This window comes from Metopolophium dirhodum, chromosome 5 (genome assembly GCF_019925205.1).
Source record: "Metopolophium dirhodum isolate CAU chromosome 5, ASM1992520v1, whole genome shotgun sequence".
Taxonomy (NCBI): Eukaryota; Metazoa; Arthropoda; class Insecta; order Hemiptera; family Aphididae; genus Metopolophium; species Metopolophium dirhodum.
In genome coordinates this window covers 33,924,238-33,947,722 of record NC_083564.1, presented here as the reverse complement: position 1 = coordinate 33,947,722, position 23,485 = coordinate 33,924,238, and the positions used below count along the sequence as shown (strand labels likewise).

The 23,485-nt window shown below is 29.0% G+C and overlaps 1 protein-coding gene across 1 annotated transcript in view; it reads right to left on the bottom strand.

Moving 5' to 3' along the window:
- LOC132945330 (uncharacterized) overlaps positions 1 to 23,485 on the bottom strand; it is a 151,576-nt gene that overhangs the window by 104,127 nt on the left and 23,964 nt on the right. The window contains exon 2 of the mRNA XM_061015038.1: positions 4,708 to 4,901. Within this exon, the coding sequence (XP_060871021.1) occupies positions 4,708 to 4,901 (194 nt within the window). The remainder of the gene's footprint in view (positions 1 to 4,707; positions 4,902 to 23,485) is intronic.

Below are 23,485 nucleotides of genomic sequence, written 5' to 3'. Positions count from 1 at the left end.
GTGGCCTTTGGAATCAAATAAGATATGATAATTCTGCCGAATAACAATACTTCTAAAATCACCCTCACCCTGATGCCTATCAAGATAGTTGAAAACAAAGTTGTAATCAATAAAAACAAAAAAATGTAAATAATGATCTACAATATTACAATCTAAACGCAGTAAACGTTCTTTACCTTCCTCGCCGGTCATCCATAATAATACATTTAACACTGTGAAGAAATCAAAAGCATTTTTTATGTACTAAATATTCTGAGCCCAAATTTAGTAATGAAAAAAATTACAATTTTAATAAAAATTAAATTTAAAACACAAATCCAGGGGTTAATGCACTATGCCACACATACACAAAGGAAAAAAAATTGCCACAACCAATATTCATAAAAGAGATAAAAACAATTCTAAATTAAGAAAAGTATTTACCGATGCCATAGGTAGTTCTGACAGTTTCAGCTCCTACCTCATACTCTTGGTAATGACAAGAGAACACTACATTTTTTTAAAGCGGAGTATCACACCTAATACCAATAAAAAATTACAATCTCGTCGTATAATCTACAGTCGACACTATTGTTTCTGAATCTGTGTCAGCAATTGAGGAAGTAGGCAATTATGTTCAACAATTATACATCTAATAGTATACATAAACAAACCAATAACCCACTGCCACTGTTGTTTGTTAATCTCGAGCCCGGTGGGAATAATAATGACATTTTTGGTATAACATCCTTAATTAACATCAAAATCAAAATTAAGGAACCACGCAAGCAATGAAATATTCCTGTACTTAAATTGTCAATCGTGTAGTCAAACAAAAATCTATTTCTTCTACACGTCTTGCTTAGTTAATAAATTGTGGTGAAAGCCATCTCACTATAACATTTAGCAAAGGACGCGAGTCTCCAGATATTTGCACTCTATGCAATGGTAACCATCCTGCAAATGATAAGGGAATAAGGTATGTACTGATTATAACTCCAAAAACGACGTCCTAATTCTACCAGTACTAACCACACCCACCAACTACATTCATACACCTCAATGGCTCAATGCCCAGTCCCAACAGTCAAACAGAAAGAATTAATCACAGCACAAATACAATCCTACGCTAATGTCACGGGTAACACCGTACAAAATAAAACAACTGATGTACCTTCAGCCAAAATGCTTTCTACATTTTTAGATAAATTTAAATCTGTAACTAATTCCCTAATCACCATGTTGACCAATATAATTTCCAAGACTAATTGAATAAAAATATGATCAATAATTCGTGCACCTCAAACTCTCTCCTCGTAATATTATAGAACGCTACACACACTGTACACGCAACCCCAAAAGGGTAAAAAATACAGTAGTATCGTGACTGGCTTAACAAAAATAAAAATATGAAGATCATTATAATGTAAACTTAGTAGGCATAACTACTTTTTTATAAATAAGTACCTCCACTGGGGTCCTCTTCACTCTTATGTTATTTTCATGTTATAGTTTATTTTACTTTATCTACTAAACTTATTATTCAGTTTTGTAACAAATTGCCTGAGTAAAAAAAAGTTTTATGTTGTAGGTGCTTTATTCGGTTTATGAAACCATAATATGTTTTTAATTTAACAATAAGATTTTTAAACAATATATTAATAGGTATGAGGTACATATTATTATAGTGAATATATTTATTTATATATAAAAAAATAAAATTTAATTTAATACCTAGGATTATATTATTTTCATTTTTTAAACAAAAATATATTTATATTTATAAAATAAATTGTACCTATTGTGTATTTCTATATGGTTATTGTTAAAGGATAATGTACCTAATTCTAAGTTATATTAGTAGATGTTAGGAATGAAAAGCTAATAAGATTTAATGTATTACGCCTACAATTTTATGGGCCACATTATTTTCATGGAATGCTTTAACTATAATAATGTTTGTGTTATACGCATTATATATACGTGTACCTCAACTGTGTACAACATAATCATACCGCCGTGAAGTGTTAAATTATATTAGCCCCCTTCATACATATTTAAAAATATAAATAAATCGTACACTTTTAAATAAAAAGAATACATTTATTTTCTCTTACACATGTAATATTATGTACCTATATACGATTCCAAAACTGTGCTGACCTTTGTATGGATCGAGCACCATCACATATGCATTTGCCTATAATATTATATTGCTACAACTTACTACAACTATTAAACGACGACGGAGGAGAAAGTCATTTTTCCTCTCGTGTCCTCAACTCAGATCTATGACCATTATGCGGATGAATTTTTTTTCATTGTACTCTACGACCCACATAAATTGTCCAAGTCTTTCCATTAATGATATATATATATATATATATGTATATATACGTAACATATATATGCGGAAAAGTGTTGGTAACGGTCAATGGTCCGAATAACGTGGTTTCATTTTGTCGAGCCGTATAGTGAAATGTGACGTTGGAGAAAAGAGACTTCTATGCGAGGAGGGTGAAAAACATTGGTGTGGAAAAGTACATATAGAGTGTATCGAATATAAAACACCGTTACCCCGTTAACTACGCCAAATGAACTCTTGGAAACGGTTTCAACGGTTTCCTAGCGACTGCCGACCTCTAGCTATATTGTGCGATATTGGTTCCAGATTGACGTACGACAACATATTATAAATAGAATATATATTACTTTATGGACCCAGAAAATATCGTCACGGTAGAGGAGGATTACCGATCTCAATAAATATAATTCGTTGGCCTTTGCAATACGTGCTATCCTCTCTCCTGGCAAAGTCGTTTCTAACGGTGATAATGCTGATGATAATGGTACTAAATCAACCGATTCGATTCGACGATGAAGTGGATCGTGATGGATATATTATTATTATATTATGTAGCTATATTATATTCATAAGCGAATTCGGTCGTCGGACCCCTCTTAGGTTTTCAGTGTCATGGTGACCGAACTGAGAAACAATTTCTCCGGTATGGGGAGTTACGCAGGGGCGGGCGAGCATGAAACTAGTATGAACGGTTTTGAAAATTAGCAACACACTCACGTCCAACGTGTTATATCCTTACGAGTCTCTTATGCTAATATAAAAATAAAGCCAAACCAAACATTGTACATCCGCGTAGTATATATATAGCTATATTATCCAGTGCAGTTCTTCTAGTACCTATTACCTACGTACATTTTCCTATTTATAAAGGAAGATTCGATAAGTATTCGTTTTTGATTTTTACCAAACTGATTTAGGTAGGGGCTCATTTAGTAATCTTAGCCACCCTTATTGCCATAAACAAATCAATAACACCCAAATAAATCACCCGACTGCAGTATTTCATTAATTATTTTATTTCATACAATATGTCGTATATGTATTTCAAAACATGGTGCATTATATCATATTGAACACAATATATAATTGTTAATTAATAATTTTACATTTTATACAAAAACGCGGCCATCAGTACCTATATTATTTACACGCATACACGTTAATATAGTTGTATCGTTTCCAAGTTCGATACGATAGTCGATACTATATAAGTCAGTATTTTTCGATCTTAAAACGAAAAATGCCTTATCGAATCGAATAACCTACAATGCGTGTTATATTCAATAATAAGGGATGGAGTAAAAAAAACAAAACATGTTTACTAAATGTAGAAGACATTTTACCAATAAATATTATGAAAAATTAAAGATACTATTTTAAATTAGCAGATCAATACACGGATGTAACGTTAACGATGTATTTTCAATAAATTAAATAATAAATATGTTCTATAGGCATTCAAAACACATCATAATGCGCTTAAAACCTACTAATTATGTAACGGTGGCTTTAAGTTCTTATATTTTCTATAATTGAATTTAAAGGTATTACTCCTACAGGGACACAGAATGTTCATAATGCGACTTTTGACTATTTATCATAAAGTCGAGCACATGGAAATAATTCGATAACATTTTTATTTCTCCCTCCTCCCCCCCCCCCCTCCAAACGCCATGAAAATAACCAATATATTTTTTCCTTTACCGCGGTAATACTGAATGCGTATGTGAATCCAATAAGCAACAAACGGTAAGATCAGTTTTTATCCCCGACTCTCAATCTTTCTTTCTCTATTATATGATAATACAGCTTTCGAAACTGTCGATCGGGCCTACACAAGAAATCTCACACGTAAAAAATGTATTTACTTATACCGCCTTGTGGTAGTCTTTGTAGAGGATGTCACTATTGTAATGACGTTGTGTAAGTGCGTATAATACGTAGGGCTCGTATCTGATATTCTATGAATTAGTCATCGTGGAATGGTGCGGATCTCACGAATATTTAATTTTTCACATACTTCTCCTTTATTTATTAATGATACCAAAGAAAATTAAAATGTTTCGTGCTCGTATCCATATTAAACATTATAATATATTTACATATACAGTGGCATATCCAGGATTTTTAAATAGAGAGGGGGGGGGGGCAAACAAAGTAATTTAGAATTTGATATCCGTTACTAGGTCGTTATTACTATATCCTGTAACCGTAATAACCTCTAGGTACCAATAATTGATAATAGCCTTGCGTGTACAATACTCAATGAGAATAGGTACGCAAAATTGATTTACAACATTATGTACAATATGCAAATCTATCTATATTAGTATTATAAATATCATATTTTATGCACTACTCACCAAGACCGTGCCACACGGCCCTTTCGTTGCCGTCCGTCCACTCGACCAACGCGCCTTGTCTGTCCTTGGCTACAAATCGGCCTTGCACGACGTCTGCAAACAGCACGTAATACGTGCCCACCGTCACTCTGGCCCCGCACGCCCTATGCCCGTCATCCTGTACATCGTTCCAAAATCCCGTCACGTTCATTCTCCTACAACGATCACCGACAGTCGAGTCAATAAAAATATAATATGATGTACATTGGTCATCTTAACATAGTATAAAACAAAGTCCTGCTGTCTATCTGTATGCTTAGATCTTCAAAACTATGCAACGGTAGAGTGATTCGTGAGAAAGGTTTAGATTCACAATAATTATAAATCCTAATCCAATTATTGGACCAGGTAGGTCCATTCCGAGGAGGTGCTCAAACAGGAATTTTAAGATTTACGATGGAATTTTTTGTTTATAAATGGTTGCTATTGGTTATAGGAGAAATAATTATTAGAAATTAGTATTTATTATTTTATTGGTTGCCATTGGTTATCGGGCAGATCAGGTACAAGCATGCATCAAATCGAATTTTCGGACATTGCCTACAAAGGCTGAGTTGCACTTATAGCTGCTCATCGGCGTGTCGTTGCCTACTTGATATGCTGTCGCACATTGTCCGCGATCCGATATAGTTGGACTGCCTACCAGGATGTCTGAGTTGCACTTACTGCAACGAGTTACACCCAAAAGGAGTTGACCAATCACAATTTTTTGAAAAGTTGTAATTTTTTACGGGCAACAAAGTGCGCGGGATCAGCTAGTTGATAATATTATTATAATATATGATTGGTTTTAAAAAAATGTTTTCTGGCCGTGAAAAACAACGACAAAAAATTCACGGTGCGCTGTCTATATAGGTTGAACATTGAACACGAGCAGTACAGGACATTTCAAATGTACTTTAAGAGGCCATGTAATAGGTACGTTTCTCAATAGACTTCACATGGTGGAAAATAAAAAACACGTTGTATAAAAACATGTAGGAACAATCACTCATTTGTTTAAATATCTTAACCAATTTGTTGGTGCACTCAAACAATAATAAGCTCCTTTTAGATTTTCAGAATCATTTTACTTTTTTTAAATTCATTCAAATATGTATATAGTTTCATTCAAATTAAAAACACATAATAGTAATAATACCTGCATCACTTTCTTGCACCAAGTTCAGACTTTGTTTTAAATTGAATCAACAAAATATTATAAGAAAGTAAACAAATCGTCTGACGGTGTCGAATAATTTACATTTTCAATTTACATTGCACCTAGCTAGATATTTTCTTTTTCAGTTAACTACATTATAAACTATATTTATAAACCTTTTTGGGGAATACAGTATTTATTAAAGCAATATTATATTGTGCTCGTAAATATAAAAGTTTCTTGTGAAAAAAATTGTTTTTCTAAAGTTACTGAAGAGATTTCATATTTTATATATTCCCATCAAATATCAAAGTGAATTCAAAACTTTTGGATCGATCATTTTGAATATTAAAATTCTAAGTATGGAGCGAGGAGCAACTTACTAGCATAATAGTTTGTTCTGAGTACATATATATACTTGGTTCTAGGCTATAACGGGTTGATATCGGTAAAATATTCATCACCATTAAATATATCATATAATATGTTTCAGCACATGTAATCGTGCGTAGGTACACAAAATACTTAAGTTTTGTAATGATATCACGATGTAATAAAGTATAATATTATGGAAGCCATTTATGTTTTTTAGGTACCAATACAATTTAAAATCAAATATATAAAATGTTTTTGTTCTGAAATACGATATAAATTACACAACGACTGCAAATTACACTATATGTAAATGTATGTAAATAAAATAAATGGCTTAAAACACATAAATACAGTCAAATTATCATTATTAATTTATTTATACTCGTATATTTTATATTGCTGCAAATTCGCTAAACAGAGATGAAATACATTTTATAGGTTTTTTAATTGTTTTGAAACACTATTATAAATACACGTTTATTAAATTAGTTGTACCTAATACATTCAAAAACTATTTTATTACTTACTTTAAAAATTGATTATTTTTTACGAAATGAGTCGATATAAACAAACAATATAGAGGACGAAGAATTGGTGTATGAGAAAGTGTCGGTAATGATGTGGCTTCATAATATTATGCATGTATAGGTGAACCATTGTTGGCCATAACCGAGAACAAAGTAAATAAAGGATGACAAGAATGTTTCGTTTATAGGAAGCTCAGATGACGTGGATGGACAATGGCCTGGGGATTGATGGGTGCCTGCAGGTAGATGCTGGGACGTAATAATAATAATAATCCCTTATTATACAAATTTTATCCTTTAAACTACGTGATAAAGGTGCTAATAAGTCGGAAAATCCTAGTCTAGAATATCCTCGGTATCCGATAAGAACAGATAATATTATAGCTTAGGTGACTGTGGTGGCAAGGAGCCCTTCATACTATAAAATGTTATCTAACGTGTAAACCGCATTTAACGCTGAATACCTTAAAAGTTTTTTCTCTTTGGCCACTCCTCTATCACCTACACACACAAATTACACCAGACCAACTTCCATCCGCTTTTATTATAAATAAAAGGATTCTTTTTCTCTTTCATCCGGACAGGATGCTTTTGAATTATATACTGACCCATAGCGTGAGCGTGAAAATGAAAAAAAAAAAGTATCTAATAAAATATCCGGAGGGGATTAAATGTGGCCTTTGACAATTGCCTTTTTGCCACCACTACCAGGACCACAATCACCATCACTACCGACACAGCATATTATACTGCTACCACAAATTGACTGCGTCCGCCACCAATACCACGTGGTACCCTACAGCCAAATGTATGTTTATATATACACACGAGATGTCTTCTCGTTGACGGCCAAACTATATAATTAAATCAACTGAAACCTGTCAAGACATATTTTATCCATCTCGACTCGTTCTGTTGCATTTGGACATCTCGTGATTTTGAAGGTTTAACAACTCGTAAATACATGCAGTTATAGTGATTGTGTATACTGTATACTGTATATTATTAATAACATTACCATTTATAGTAAGTATTAATAGCATTAATATAATTTTATTGATATTGATTCTTTTTTTATTTTAAATGCCTGATTATTGAATAAAATAAAAATATGTTATCTCTAGGTTTATTTTATTGATAAAATAAGACGAAACTGTACATATTGCGTTAAACTAAACAGAGTTAATGTTATAGATTATTTGAAAATGCATTCGAAATAAAATAATAATATACGTTTTCCAAATTATTTTTTTTTAATTTTAAATATTTTTATTGCTCAATCTGTTGTCAAATAAATGTAGAACCTACAATAAATTAATTGTATATTTGGAGAGAAAAATAAAAGACACGAAGAAACCCAGTGGAGAAACTTCGAACGTTTTCCAAATAGATTTTTTATTTGATCAATTATTCGTGGAAGTTATTGGGAATAAAACTACTTTCAAAAATATTTTTAAAAAATATACACTGAAGAGTAAGATATTACAATTTAATGTGAAAATGGTAAAAAATTGTTTGGAAGATTTACTTAGGCGTATTCAAATTGTTGAATTTCGGCTGGCCTGTGAAATGGCTTATTATGGTATTATGGTAGTGAACAACTAAGCCAGTTAAACCAAACAAAATGGTTTTAAAGTTTGTAAGAAATATATCACAAAATGATACTTTATATTTAAAGAAAAATAACAACAATATAAATTATTATGCAAATAATCATCGAATACGACAAACTACAGAATATTTATATATATTATATCAATCAATTTTCAATTTTGTATATAAAACATAGTATATTTATGTGTATATATTATATACATATACCAGTTATAGTAATAACTTTTGAAGTTTATACAAACATAACACAATTATATATTGATATAATTTATATAATTAACTGTAAATTGTAATTAATCATATTGTGAATAACTCAGTACACAAGTTTAAAACATTTAAAAGATATTTTCCACATTAAAAAAAAAAAAAACAGTAAAGTAAATAAATAAAGGTTTTTTTTGTAGGTACGATTTAATACTTGTATTAGAATACCTCGTAATCTAAATGATTTAAATTTAAAAATGCAATAGTATGACTTCATGTCAACAACAATAGAAGAAGTTGTTCGTAGTACCATACTAATTTCCTACAAAATATGCATTTACTTCTCAATTATATTTAGCGTTAAACACGTGCGATGGAGATATATCAATTTCGGCCATTAAATATCTTCAATTGTGTTCAATATACATAAACGTTTACGTATTATAATATAAATTATAATATATTATACTTTCTATCGATATAGTCATTAATATTTATAACGCCTTGCAAATATTATTGTATACTTAAGATAAAAAATAATTTGAATATTGAGATAAATGTACAAAATTGTACGCAACGGCAGTAATTTGTTACTGATTAAGTAGATTGTAGAATAATATGTATCGGATACACCATAGACGTAACTTATGCTCCGATGTAGTACAGAGATTTTATGTACCTACCTTTTTTTATTACTATTAATTTGTCATCTAAACTTATTGCTAACCGAGTTACAAATGTTTGATAATATTACAGTGTTTGACAATGTAAGTTCTATATTTTAACTTTATAGTTAACATTAGTAATACTTCTAGGTACATTTAATGTATTTACAATAACTAAGAAGATATAGGTAATATATATTAATATGTATACCTACGTCCTACATATTTAGGTACCTAACGATAGTTTTTTCTATTTTTAAAGCATTTACATATATATTAATATTGTGTAACAATAGTTTTCGATGACTATTCGTTCTATCAAACTACATAATGAGGGCTGTTCTCAATGAGGAACAGTAGTATTGGGAGGAGGTTGATAAACCCGTACAAAGGATTTGTTGGCACCGGATCTTATGCTAGAGACACGTTGATGGTGGCGGGAAGAGTAAAACTGGTAGTGGTGTAATAGAAGCACCCCATTGTGCCCTAATTTACACTTTCAGTGAATCGATTTTTCTTATTTTTTTTCCAAACCACCACCTTCCTACTCTCATACCTATCGTGGTATAAGTATATACCTATTCTGCTCAAAGAAGAAAGAACGGATATTTTGGCCAGGGTCCTGCCAAAGTTTAATAAATTAATCGGTAACCCATCAAGAAGATGGAAAAAGCAGAGAAAGCAAAATAATAAGTTTTCACGATAACTCTTTTTTGCCTTTTATCCCCCTGGAGTGAGTGGGTGGCAGTGGCGGTGGAGTTGCTACGCTTTGGCATCGAGTTGAAAATACTGTAATTAAACGATGTCAAGTTCTACCATTCGGACGCAAATAAGGATTTGTTATATAATCACATACAATTCACACATCATCTTACTCTTGTAAATACTAAACAAATATTAGTATAATATAATATAAGACACGTTTATGGTGTTCGTATAATACCTACCATCGTTCTTATTTATTAACTATTTTCATATAATAGATGTGTTTTGAAATAGAGACATAGTAATTTCATTATTTTATTAACTTAAAACGGTAATATTATATTATATAATACCAATTAAATGTAATGAAAACAAGTAGGGAGTTTGTATTCTTTCAACCATGTCAGCCGCCAGGCCATATTATATTATTATTATTATTATTATTATTTATTTATTTATTACGGGCAGTGAGCCCAATATAATTTACAAAAATGTATAAATTTAACCTAAGTTACACTTACCCAACTTTACGAGTAGCAATTTTATTAATTTCAAATGATACTATTTAAACACGGTGTAATAAAAAAAACGAAGCAAATACATACATTTAATAATCAAGTAAGGTAATAATACTTGTAACTACAATGAATACTGTATTCTACATTCTTTTATGGTCAGTTGGCATAATTTAAAATTTTAAAATTATTTACACAGGTATTAAAATTTAAACCAGTGTTGTTTATTATGATTTAATGTGTCCAATTTATTTATTTATTAATTTATTTATTCGTATAGTGTTGTAAAATTAACGAAATTCTAATAAATCGTTAAAATATTAATTGTAATTGATTAACAATAAAGTTAAAGAAAAACGTGTTGTATAAACAATTGGAAATGTATTATCAAGATACAAGAATATGAGTAATGTTCTTATACAGCTCTGCGATTGCTGAAGAATGACACACTAACGATTTATTGGAGCCAAAGTGTTCAGCTGAGAAACAAATTATAGCTTTATAGGTAATTGAATAATGCGTCCAGAGAACGTTCAATACATAGACCGATCGGGGGATTCCATTAATCTATGACCAGAGAAGTTCAAAAAGAGAAATAGAGAAAAAGAGTTACTGTTGGTGATAGAGATATTTCGTTACGAGAAATACGCGACGGGCAATTGCTTAAATTTGTGTCCAGTGTGTGTTTGACTAGTAGTAATAATTCAATTTGACACTACACTTATACTACTGCAGTATACTTTGTTATCAAGCGGGAAAGGAAAAAAAATTACATTTTCGTCGACCCACTACTGACAAAATAAAAAATGAACACAGGGTATCGTACGACACCTTAAATGTAAAATTAAATTAATAATCCTTTAGAGTTTAAATGATCATAAAATATAAATCTTTAAATTAATGTTTTTAAATTTGCGCTTTTAAATGCGTTAATTAGTTTTTAAGTGCTATTCAAGTGGAAATGTAATTGATAACAAAAAAACATAAATTATTATATAGCATGACCGTCCTAATATTATTTCAATTACCAAGGATTTTAACAATCTACTAAAAATAGGTACAAAATGGATTCATTTTTAATCTTTAATTATTATTTATTATTCACGATAACATAACATTTTTTTCTTTATTTATTTAATCCTTAATTATTAAGACTAAAATGTAAAAAAAAATACTTTAGGAACTTAATTTAGTTTAATTAACTATTGATAAAATATAAAAGTAGAAAATCAATAAAATATTGAAAAGCTACAAAATAATTTTGTAAATATTTATAGTATGATATGAGGCGAAGGAACTATTTTACAAATTTTACTTACTTGATTAAAAATCAAGAAAGTATGGTAATTTAAATGAAAAAAAGTATGAATTTTGAAAACTTCAAGAATTTGTATTAAATAGGAAAATAATTAGGATGTAACTCAGTAATGATGAGTAGATGGGTAATTTAACTATTTAATAAAATATTAATGAGATAGATTTGATATCACACCCAAGCGGTATACGTATAACTTGTATCCATAAAAACGTCGGCGTGATCAGTTCCAAAATTTCTATTTTTAACTCTTCACCTAAACTATGATAACTAGAAAGTTGGTTGATAACTCATTAAAAAAAGATTATCAAGTAGACACTAAAAATGGAATTAAAATTTTGTAAAAAAATTATTTAATTTTTCACAGATAAAAAAAAAGCTAGATTTTCATTTAGTGAAGTTAACATTTACTTTAGTAACATTGATAAAAGATTTTCTAAACTGGAGAATGGATTTTGTTGTTTGGGATCTTGTTGGATTAAAATTGGCTAGGAGAAATGCAGTGAAGATTTTCAGAACTTTATCTCCAATTTACATTCACTACAAAGCTGTAAAGCTGAAAAACATCAAAAAACGCTCAATAAAATTTGTTTTGATTTTTAATTAACTATTAAAGATAAAGTTCTGTAAATCTTCACTGCACTTCTCCTAGCCAATGTGAATCCAACATTATCCTAAATAACGAAATCCGCCCTTTGGTTTCAAAGATCTATCTCACTAAATGAAAATAAAAATGATTTTTTGTGGGGCTGTTCACACCGACATTTTTCGGGATTCAAATTGTTTACCGCTTGGGTGTGATATCAGTTAATACAAAATTGAAAATCAAGAAAGTTTATATGCAGATCCCTGACTTGGCAAGCGTTTTTTTATTTACTCTTCAGCCAGTTCTTGAAATGTAAAATTTACTGAACCAGAAAACAATTTTAAATACATTACAGGTACCTCCGATATAGGTATAATTACGTAGATATATACTATTTACAGTTAATATAGTATGTTTATACAAAATGTGTTTCTGAACAACATTTATTATGATAATAAACTTTTTTCTTCCGTTCACCGGATATGCATAACGGTTTATTCCGAGTTCTAGCACATTCTTGGATACAAACATAACTTAAAAGCATGATTTGATTAAATTTTTGTAGACATACTAGGGGGGGGGTAAGGTACTTACCAAGTCTGTAATTAAAAAGAAATGTTGACAAAAAGTAATAAGTCGGTAGTAACAGTGGCGTCAAAGTTTTTAAAATATGGTCGGGCAATTTCAAAACTTCGTGGCTTCAAAATCTTAATTATTTGATATAGAGGTACCTTAATATACATTTACTCATAAGTCATAATCATGACTTAAATATATTCAAACTTATAATAAAGTTATGATGTAAATAAAATGTGGCGTATCGACCACATTTTTACCCCTAACTGTTTTGGTGCCTCGCAGTATGATATAATTTATACTAAAATTCGAATTTTCCAATGAAAGTGTCAACGTTAAGAACGTGTTGCACAGCGTCTATTGGCTTTTGGCCCGTGATCGAGTACACAAGACATAGATTTAGATTTTTTTGAAAGACGGTCTTCACTATAAACGAACGATCGTGGTTTTCAGCGAGAGTATCAAATCTTCAGCAACCGAGTTGTTTATTTATTTTTTGAAATTATTCGTTATTATTTTTTATGATATGCTTAATGGGTTTTTAGTGACGCTGACGCGCATCGGTGACGGGGCCTCGGGACAATTAACTAGAACGCTCACGACTATGAGTAATAATCGACGCACTGAGTTCCTTTGCCAATTTCGGGCAGTGTTACAGTTCATTGATTTATATGGGTTGATGGATATTTAAAAAGGAAAAATAAATAACTGCTGTGGTTCTTAATTCTCGGTAAGTATTACTAGCTGTTTACCATTATAGCATCAAGCTTTCAGGGTTTTCGTACCTTAATATATGTAGGACCTACGTAGGTACCTACGAATATATATGCCACCTTTTTATTGAGTAGGTACTAATCTGCATAACACAAACAGTCGGTTGTTTGATTTATACAAAGATAAAAGTTCTGGTTACGTAAATTTAACCTTTATATTCATGTCATACCAAAAGTCGAGATACGTTGTAGTAGGACAGTCGGAATTTTAACGACATATATTTTTTTAAGTATAATATTCGAAATGTATTTTTTATCATATTATCAATTTTATTTAATTTACTTCAAGACCATTTCAAACTGAGATGAAGGTAATAATCAAACTTACAATTATTATGGTTATATATTTTACTTTACTATTATATATTTATATGTTTAAGTTGTGTTTTGTGTTTTCAGAAGCAATACAAATTAAACGCCTCATAAATTCCCGAAAAATACCTACCTACATCGCATAAACTAGCTTTGCGTATTGAGACGTGGGTACAAATATTTCATTCACGGGTGGAATAACTAAAACTATAAAATATACAGAACAAACGTTGAAGAGAGCTTTTGTTCCAAATGTAGAAATAAATATGTTGTATATTACATTAATCGTGATATTGTGACTAACTAGTGACCTCTGTGTATCACTAAAAACAAACTATCGTAAAATTAACAATACAAGTGTAGGTACCACTCTGCTGGCTAAGTGTATCTCGTCATGGAGAAGGCCACTGTAATAGGTTTGTTAAAATTGAATTCAAAGATAAATTATTGTATATGAAAAGACCGTCTGCTTATATTACTAACTACTGAGAATATTTTACTATTATTATAGCTAATATTATTTAATATACTCTATTCTCCGTAAGTTTACCCACATTTTTTTTTTTGCGCACGCAGATAGTATAGTTAACTGCGTATACACAGTGGTGTTTCGCGACGTGAAACTGTATAACTACCAACGTAATATAGTAGGTAGGTTACAGTTTTGGCTAAACATAAAATGTATTATTTTCTCAATGTTATTTTGATAATAATATTATATAGTATTTATAATATGATGTATTATATTTATGAACTTTCAGTTAATAAAGACTTGGCGCAGAACGGTGTGAATAGGTTCGTGGCTTAAATATAAAATACCTTAAAGGCTTAAAATTAATTTAAATATTTTAAAATTAGCATTGTGAACAGTTAAATAAAAATTATACGAACAATTTTCAAGTGTATTTCAATTATCTTTAAAATTTTGGTGATTTTGATGAATTCCATTAAAATTTAAACTTTTAATGTTTAAAACAACTTTTTTAATAGGCTAAGACAAACTTGTGAAGTATCTTTTATTAAAATTTCAATTTTTTTTCATTTAAATCTCAATTATCTTAAGTTTTATTATACTTGAATTGAAAAAATTGTAAAAAAATATCAAATATCTATAATTAGCAAACAAAAGAGCTAAAGTATTATTAAAACTATATTGAGTATCAACTATAGTAAGTTCTAATAAGAATATTTAAAATTCAAATCTCCACGGTTATTATTATTTTTAAATAACAATTAGTCACCCCAAGTACGTAATACAAATGTTGTACAAACGCCAGTATAGTTTGATTTTTTGAACGCTCAAATAATTAGAAGTGCCAGACCAATGAGTAACATGTAATTGAAATTTGTTTATTTGAATTTAGTATGGTGTTGTGAACCCCTGTCTGTATGCTATACGCAGTATAAGATATAGTAATAGTATTATATAGAATAGTGTGTAAGCATATTAATATGTGAACAGGCAGAGTCACACGGGCTAAGGGAATTCGCTGTGTGGACAGTTTTGAGCCCGAGCGAGCTCCTACCGTGTCTCGCTGTCTGTATAAGAGTTAGTGTAGTACTGTCAGACCATCGAGCAGAACTTCTGTTAATCTTTTAAGTCTAATTATTTAAATCTAAGTATTCTGTACAACTGATTATATTAATAAAGTATTAGTGATAACTCCTACACCACGTATTTCTTATTAGCGAACAAACTCGGTTTTGGAGACGTCCATAACAATGGATAAGAGTATGAGTTAATTCAGGTCTGGACAATTTATTTAAATAAACAGTATTTACTCAAGTACCTATATACATCTGTAATTGAAAAAAGTAAGAACTAAAACAAAACGCCATACTTAAAATTAGTCTTTAATAAAAATAAAAATAAATGTTTAATATTATAAAGCATTGCAAACAAGTTTTACAGAAATCCATTGGCGGCAATTTACTAATGTTATTTTATCACATCTTTAGGCTTCGTGAGTATTTATATGGTTGTGCTTTTGTTTATTTGCAAATAATCTTTTAGATTGATAACAAAAATGGAAATAATAAAAACTTGAATAAACATCTTAAGAAAAATATGATAACTTTACTTTGATATCGGTACTAAATATTAGACCAATATATACATATAATATAAATGTTTGAAAACTAAAAAAATTATTGTTTGAAATAGCTTTAATTATAAATGGAACTACTCATTTTAAAAATGAAAAGTGCTTTCTCACTTCTCAGTGATATAATTTACGTTCTTGAAATTGAATAGGTAAACGTAAAATTCTGTCTTAAACTCACATTCAATATTTACCTACAATAATGTTACAAAATGATAATACATACATGTTCGATATTTGTTTTAAACAATTTTTAATTCAGTGTGGAAATAATTACATTTTGAATAATATTATAAAACTAAAATAGCATTGGTTGTACTAAATACTGAGTTTTTTTTATTTATATATTATATTTGATGTGTTTTTTTAAGAATAAAACGTTAATTATACTTTGGCTGATTAATACAAAAATCTGAATTAGGTCACTTAATTTTTAGTAAAGTAATTTATATAATTCTATTAAATAAAATAAGATATTCTACAATACAAATTTTTGGTTAAAATTCCGTTATTTTTTTTTTTTTTATTCTTTGATAAGTCTGCCTTTGGTATAGAAATTAGTTACAAACACCTTTTAGATATGTATGTGTGTGTGAAAGTAGAACCCTAATAAAGGAGAACAATAGGTAAATGATATTCAACCAAAATCTGGTGTTGAAAACATTGTTTGTACACCTATCTTATTCTTATATACTTGTGAAAGTTTTAAAATCATGTGTATATAAGTACTACGAAGAGTTTTATAGATTAGACAATTTGGAGAAAATAGACAAGATTTCAACTTTATTATTATTACCTAAGAATAAACCCATAACAAAAAAAAATATAATTATGAGATTTTCTGTTCATTGCACCATTGATACATTTTTTTAGTTGAATGTCAACGATGCAAACAAAAATCCATATAAATATTACCTACATCAAAATATTTATAAATTATACAATAAAAGATATTATATTATACCAGACATTAAGGTATATAATACATCTATAATTACATACACTATATTATATACATGCAATAATTTTGTTTTGTATATATTCTTAGATAATAATTGATATTATTCAAATAATGTTTTTTCTTAATTATTCTTTACAACCAAAATGCCTAAACAATATGCTTAATATTAATCTAATGATATTTTACATAACTTATTAATCATAACACAGACAACATTTCAAACAAAGTGAATATGATGTGCTATTACGATTAATCAATTTTTTTTTTATTTATACTAAAAATGTATATTACTTCTTATCGTTATGTTAATCCTATAATTAGTGTAACATTTAATTAATTAATTATACAAATAAATACATTTTAAAATCTTTGAAATATTATAATTATTACAATTTAATTTAAATAATTATTTTAAGATGCAAATTATAAATTAATCATTTCAATTGTACGATATTAAATGTAGATTGAAGTTAGGATTAAAATAATTATGATCATTAATCAATCTACAAATATAGCAAGTAACAGTTTTCAACAAGTTACTTGCCTTCGGCTAGTAACAAAGTTTAGTCACACTTATTTTATTGTACAGTATGCAGAGAACGTTTATCATCAAGCAAGGGATATGAATTATGAATAATTGTTTAGAGTTTAAACCAAGTGTTAAATGTTTTTCACACTTCTCGAAATGTTTGCAAGGGAAATTAGATATAGGTAAATGTTTTTTTTATTTCGTGATCGTTTTTATTATCACTCTTATAAATAATATACCTAAACATTTTTGGATTTATTTGATGTATTCATTCTGACTTTAAAATATATCATTATTTATTAATTATTTTATATCAAATATTATTCTTTCAATTTTTTTTTTTAATTTGCTTCGCGAATAAACGTCGTGTATCTATATCATTCCCATAAATGTTATATGAAGGAACCTAAATGTTCTATAGTCTATTCTCATTTTTCTAAAATGTCATCTAAAAATAAAAATCTAGACGGGTCGAAAATAGAAATCGAAAATGCCATATGACTACAAAAAAACGGCAACATTATTCAATGTCCCGTTATCGTTTTTTTTTTTTTTTAACGAGAATAAAGATAAAAAAAAATATTGCCATTCGACTTTTTATTTTAGAGCAACTGAAACTGTGTTTTTAGATAAATTGATATCGATTTTTACATGAACAGAGAATAATGTCAATTTTTTCCTGGTCGTTTTCTTGGATGGTTTTTCTTTCATGGTTTGGATTAGTTCAACTGAGTATTGTTAATTGTATGTCTATAATATATATGTCTATTTTGTTTTCACACCATTGCATCAATGTCAGGCACGTACGTCAATACCAATCCAAATAATATTTGCATAATTATTACAAACTTATTATATGATTCATCAAAATTCAAAGACAATATCAAATAATACAGTGATAATTTAGATGGTTATTATACAACTACTTCAAATTAAAGATGAGGTAAAACGTACTAGGATAATCGCATGTATTATAGCCTAGGTATACGGAGTAGGTACTTCACCTCCACTCCACGCCGTCATTCTCCATCTACGCATTCTGCAAGAATTGTACATTTTTTTTTTGCTCTTTTTAGTGCATTTTTTGTATTTTTTTATTATTTAATGCTGCCAAAGGCAAAAGAGACAGTAGGGATGTAGGGGAGGTTCGATCTTCATAATATTATATAAATAATACAATTAAATGTATAAATGATTTTCAGAAAAAAATTATTTGGAATCGCAATGTACCATACATTTTTTGACAAATGTACCGACGTAACTCATGTATTTATTTTTATCTTGACACACGAGAGCACTTTTTCACGTCCCAGAAAAATTAGTAAGAATCCGGTAGTCGGTATCTATATAAAAATCTCATAATAGTTTATCCAATATTTTTACAAAATAAGTTCATATAATTATGTAGGTATATTTGTTTCGTATTGTGAAATAAACAAATTATGCAGGTTATTCTGGAAAATTAATTTTATAATACCAATGGTTATTTTTTATGCCAAATTGAAGTTTCCAAAATAGCTTCAGAAACTATTATTACAATATTTTATTTATTATATGTTTCTATACAATGATGTGATTACATCTTTTTTTAAATTTAAATTTGGCTTTTTATTTGCCATACAGTTAAGTTCTAAATATAATATAGTTTATAAATCACTATATAAGCACAAAATCTTAATTAATTAATATTCAGAAAATAAAGTTGAACATTTTTTTTAACGATGTGTTTATAATTCAATAACAGAAAAATAGTTTTATTTTTAGTAGACATGAATACCACAATGCCTCTAATAATCTTTTATTGTTTGTATATATTTTGTAATACTATATAGTTAGATAAATTTTATTAGGCTTTCCGCAAACCAGGCAAGACAATATTGGTTTAATGCCAAAACAAAAAAAAACAAGAAATTAAACAAAACTCTTATCATGTACAACATAAAAAAAATATTAACATCACGAAGTACAAGAAACTGTACAAAACTCAAATTTTTGTCCTTTCAGAATATTTTAGTTGTGGTACCAAAACACAAATGTAAATTATTAAACTTAAATAATTATATCACAATATTATTTTATATTTATATCATTTGTATAGATATACATATAGGTACACAATATATGAATCCAATATTATTATTGTTGTAAGCTAATAACCTTAGTTGTTAATGCTGTATCAAGAAAAATAGTAAAATAAAATATATATAAATCAAATTAATTACCTACTTATCTATTTATATGTGATTACAAATTAGTGTACATATATTAATAGATAATAATAAATATATTTCATGAATCTGTTTTAAAATATTGTATTATACGTACTTATATAAATGCGTCTATAATTATACAGAGTGATAATAAGTAATAATTTTTTAAATCAGTTCTACGAAAGTATAAAATATAATATATAATATTGGATCTAGTATTTATTATCCTTGGACCATTTTTACAAATTGTAAATGTTGATACATTAATATAAATTACTAAAATGTTCAATTCACTAGTACTTCGATATCTTCAAAACCCATTATCATGAATAAGAGTTGTATATTTTATATTGGCGTATTGTATTTTAGTTGTATTAGTTATATTTGTGGTACACAACAGTTAATAACTCAAAAAAACTCTTTAGCATTTTGATTTTGATACATCAACATTTTCAAAAAAATTATCCACTAAAAATGTACAGAAGAAAACCTCTCGTACTCATTTGAAAACAGGTTTGTTTATCCACAAGATACAAGTACACAAAAAACTCAAGAATTCGAAAATATGATCTTTAAGTGCAGTAGGACCACGATTTACATGGGACAGGGGTGTCGGATCCTCGATTTAATATGGCTTATATATTATGTATGTGGCTATATCATAGTTAATTTAAATGAAATCACAACAACTAGAATCAACAGAAGCGGAACTCCGACTGATATTCCAGCACAATTTAAAGCATTTTGTATCGAATTATTCTACAGTATAAAATGTTCAACAAAAAAAAAATAATATAATTTATTTACCTACAACGGACGAATGAGTCTATTCATAGATGCCTACCACCATTTCGTTTAACATAGTACCTGATATGATTACGAGAACTTTGTAACACGTGGATTCGATTTGACAAATACAGCTACACTATAGTACCGGACGTTTTAATATCAGTCACGATGACGATAAAAAAAAATAGAAGTGACTGCGAGAAGCTCGTACACACAGTGTTGACTAAAAGTTTTTAGTGCCGACCAAATGGCTTAACAAATACATACACACACCCAAACATAGATATATATAATATATATATATTATTATATTCTTTTACACAAACCGCAATCGGAAAACTCCATTAAAAAGTCGCACTTCGGGGGAAACAAAAATTAGACCTTAAAATAGTGTTGTGGCTTTTGTACGTATAATTTCAACGCACATCACAATCAGTCCGTTGTTCCCCGGGGTAAAATTTTCCATAAAAAAAAAACGTTGGCCAATCGTTTTCAATCAATTGGACCCCGCAGCAATCGCGGTCCGATTTCTGATACGATAAGTCCATCATGGTGTGTGAGCGTTTGGTGGCCGCATAGGATTGAAAGAGGGGTGGGAGTAGGGTCCAATAACAATACCCGTCCGACACGCATATAAATATAATATATATAATACGCATGTATAATATATTATATAAGTGTTATGCATAAAATAGAGATCGAGTTATTGACTTTTGGACGGATTTAATCTCGCCTGGGTGCAAAGGCAATAATAATAATAATAATAATAATAATAACAATAATAATAATACGTATATAGACGCTTCGTCGTTTTTAAACGGCGTGTAGGTCGCGTGGGGTATAGGAAAAACGACTGTGGCAGTGTGGTGGAAGTGAAATCGTTAGCGAACGTTGCGGGCCTGGTGTCGGTGCACAGTGGTGGCTTACGCACTGGGCAACAAATGGAAAGCAGTAAATTCGGATTTGAGCCCAGCAGAGGACCCATTAAGATTTATAATACGCAGTGGCCGACGCCGCCCGAAGCTCCGGCGCGTATATATAAGAGACAGCCACGAGCTCTGCAGTATAGGTACCCATTGTATATTTTACCTACCTACCTACCTGCCTGCCTGCCTGCCACTATCTCACTCGCTCTGGTGCGATCCCATTAAACCGATGTACCGGCTAATATAATCACGCGTATAACTTTGCATTATTCCGGTTCGGAGAGTTTTGAGGTTATAAAAATAAATAAATATATATAAGTGCGTAAAAACAAAAAAAAACCTCACGCGTGCTTTTCTTTCGCTTTGCTATAATAATAATAATGCAGAGCGACAAATGGGTGACTAAATGGTCCGGGAAAAATCGTTTCTTTTTTTTTATTATTGCTAGAAATCTCTGTGCAGTTTATTCCGTCTGCTGTGCGTATACAATATATTTATAAATTATACGCGCAGTGAATTACACGTTATTTCATTAAACAAAACCGACAATAGTCTTTTCGGTGTATATCGTTTGTCAGACGATTTTTTATACTAATCGCTGGTCGTTAAGGATCGCTATATTATTATATCCACAAAATAAATTGAAGGCATATTCAATTTTAAAATAATTTTACTGAAAATAATTCTTGCACTATTCCAAATCACAATATTGATATCAAAAACGAATAAGACTTTTAAAAAGTACAGATCTATACCCTGTTTTCTCGAGAAAAATGTAAGGGAAAATATACTAACCTAATTTGCTTATCTTAACAAGTATCACGCAATATTTTTGAGAATCTTAATAATTTATTTATTTTACATTATCGGTACTTAAAATTGGAACAAAAACTTAATTATTCAATACTTCATTGACGTTGAATGTAAAGTTTAAACAGTTGCAGGTAGCTGTTACTCATTATTAATTTACGGTCATTTAAATAATTAATTACTAAAATTAAAGGCTGGGCATTAACGAGTTAAAAAGTTAAAGTTAAGTTAAAAAGTTAATTTTATTTTAACTTTTTAACTTAACTAGTTACTTTTGGCTTTTTAATAACTTAACTGTTAACTTACTAAATTTCTTTCCTAATTAACGTGAAATTAAATAGTTAATTTTTCATTTTAAGAAGTAAGTTAATTTATTTTGTTTTGAATTGTATTATATTTCACTACTTCAGTCTATTTCGTTTTCATGTCAAAACTTAACTAAACTGACTTTAACTTAACTGAGTTAACCTATAGTTAAATTAACTTTTAACTTTTATCTTTTTGTTATTGGTGCATATTAACTTAACTTAACTGAGTTAAAAAAAATCATTAACTTGCCCAGCCTTGCTAAAATTACTGAAATTTAAATTTAAATGTTAAACTATATAAATTAACAGCAATAGTTTTGCATACATGGAGCAAGTCAACATTTGTAGATAGAATTAGCAATGTAAGGGCTCACAGTATATAATTAATATTATTTTAACTTAAATTGAATTCATTTTTTTATAATATTAGGTATATTGTATAAAAAATAAATAACCTTGAAATGCTTAATTTAATTATTTGAATAGGCAATGACTAATATTTTAAAATATAATGTAACAATAATATTTCTATATTTCTTAAAATACATTTAAAGTTTTTTATTTTTTAACGAAATATTATTTTCAGATTTAATAATTAATTGCATCAATATACAAGGGTCATATTATATTGGAATATAATAATATTATAATATGTAATATCGAAAATGTGTTTATATGTATTTCAAAACCCATTAATTACAGTTTTGTTACCAACAATATGTCAATAATAAATCTTCATGATATACATAAATAAATTACTAGGGAATGTGTGAAATAATGATGGTTGTCAAATTTT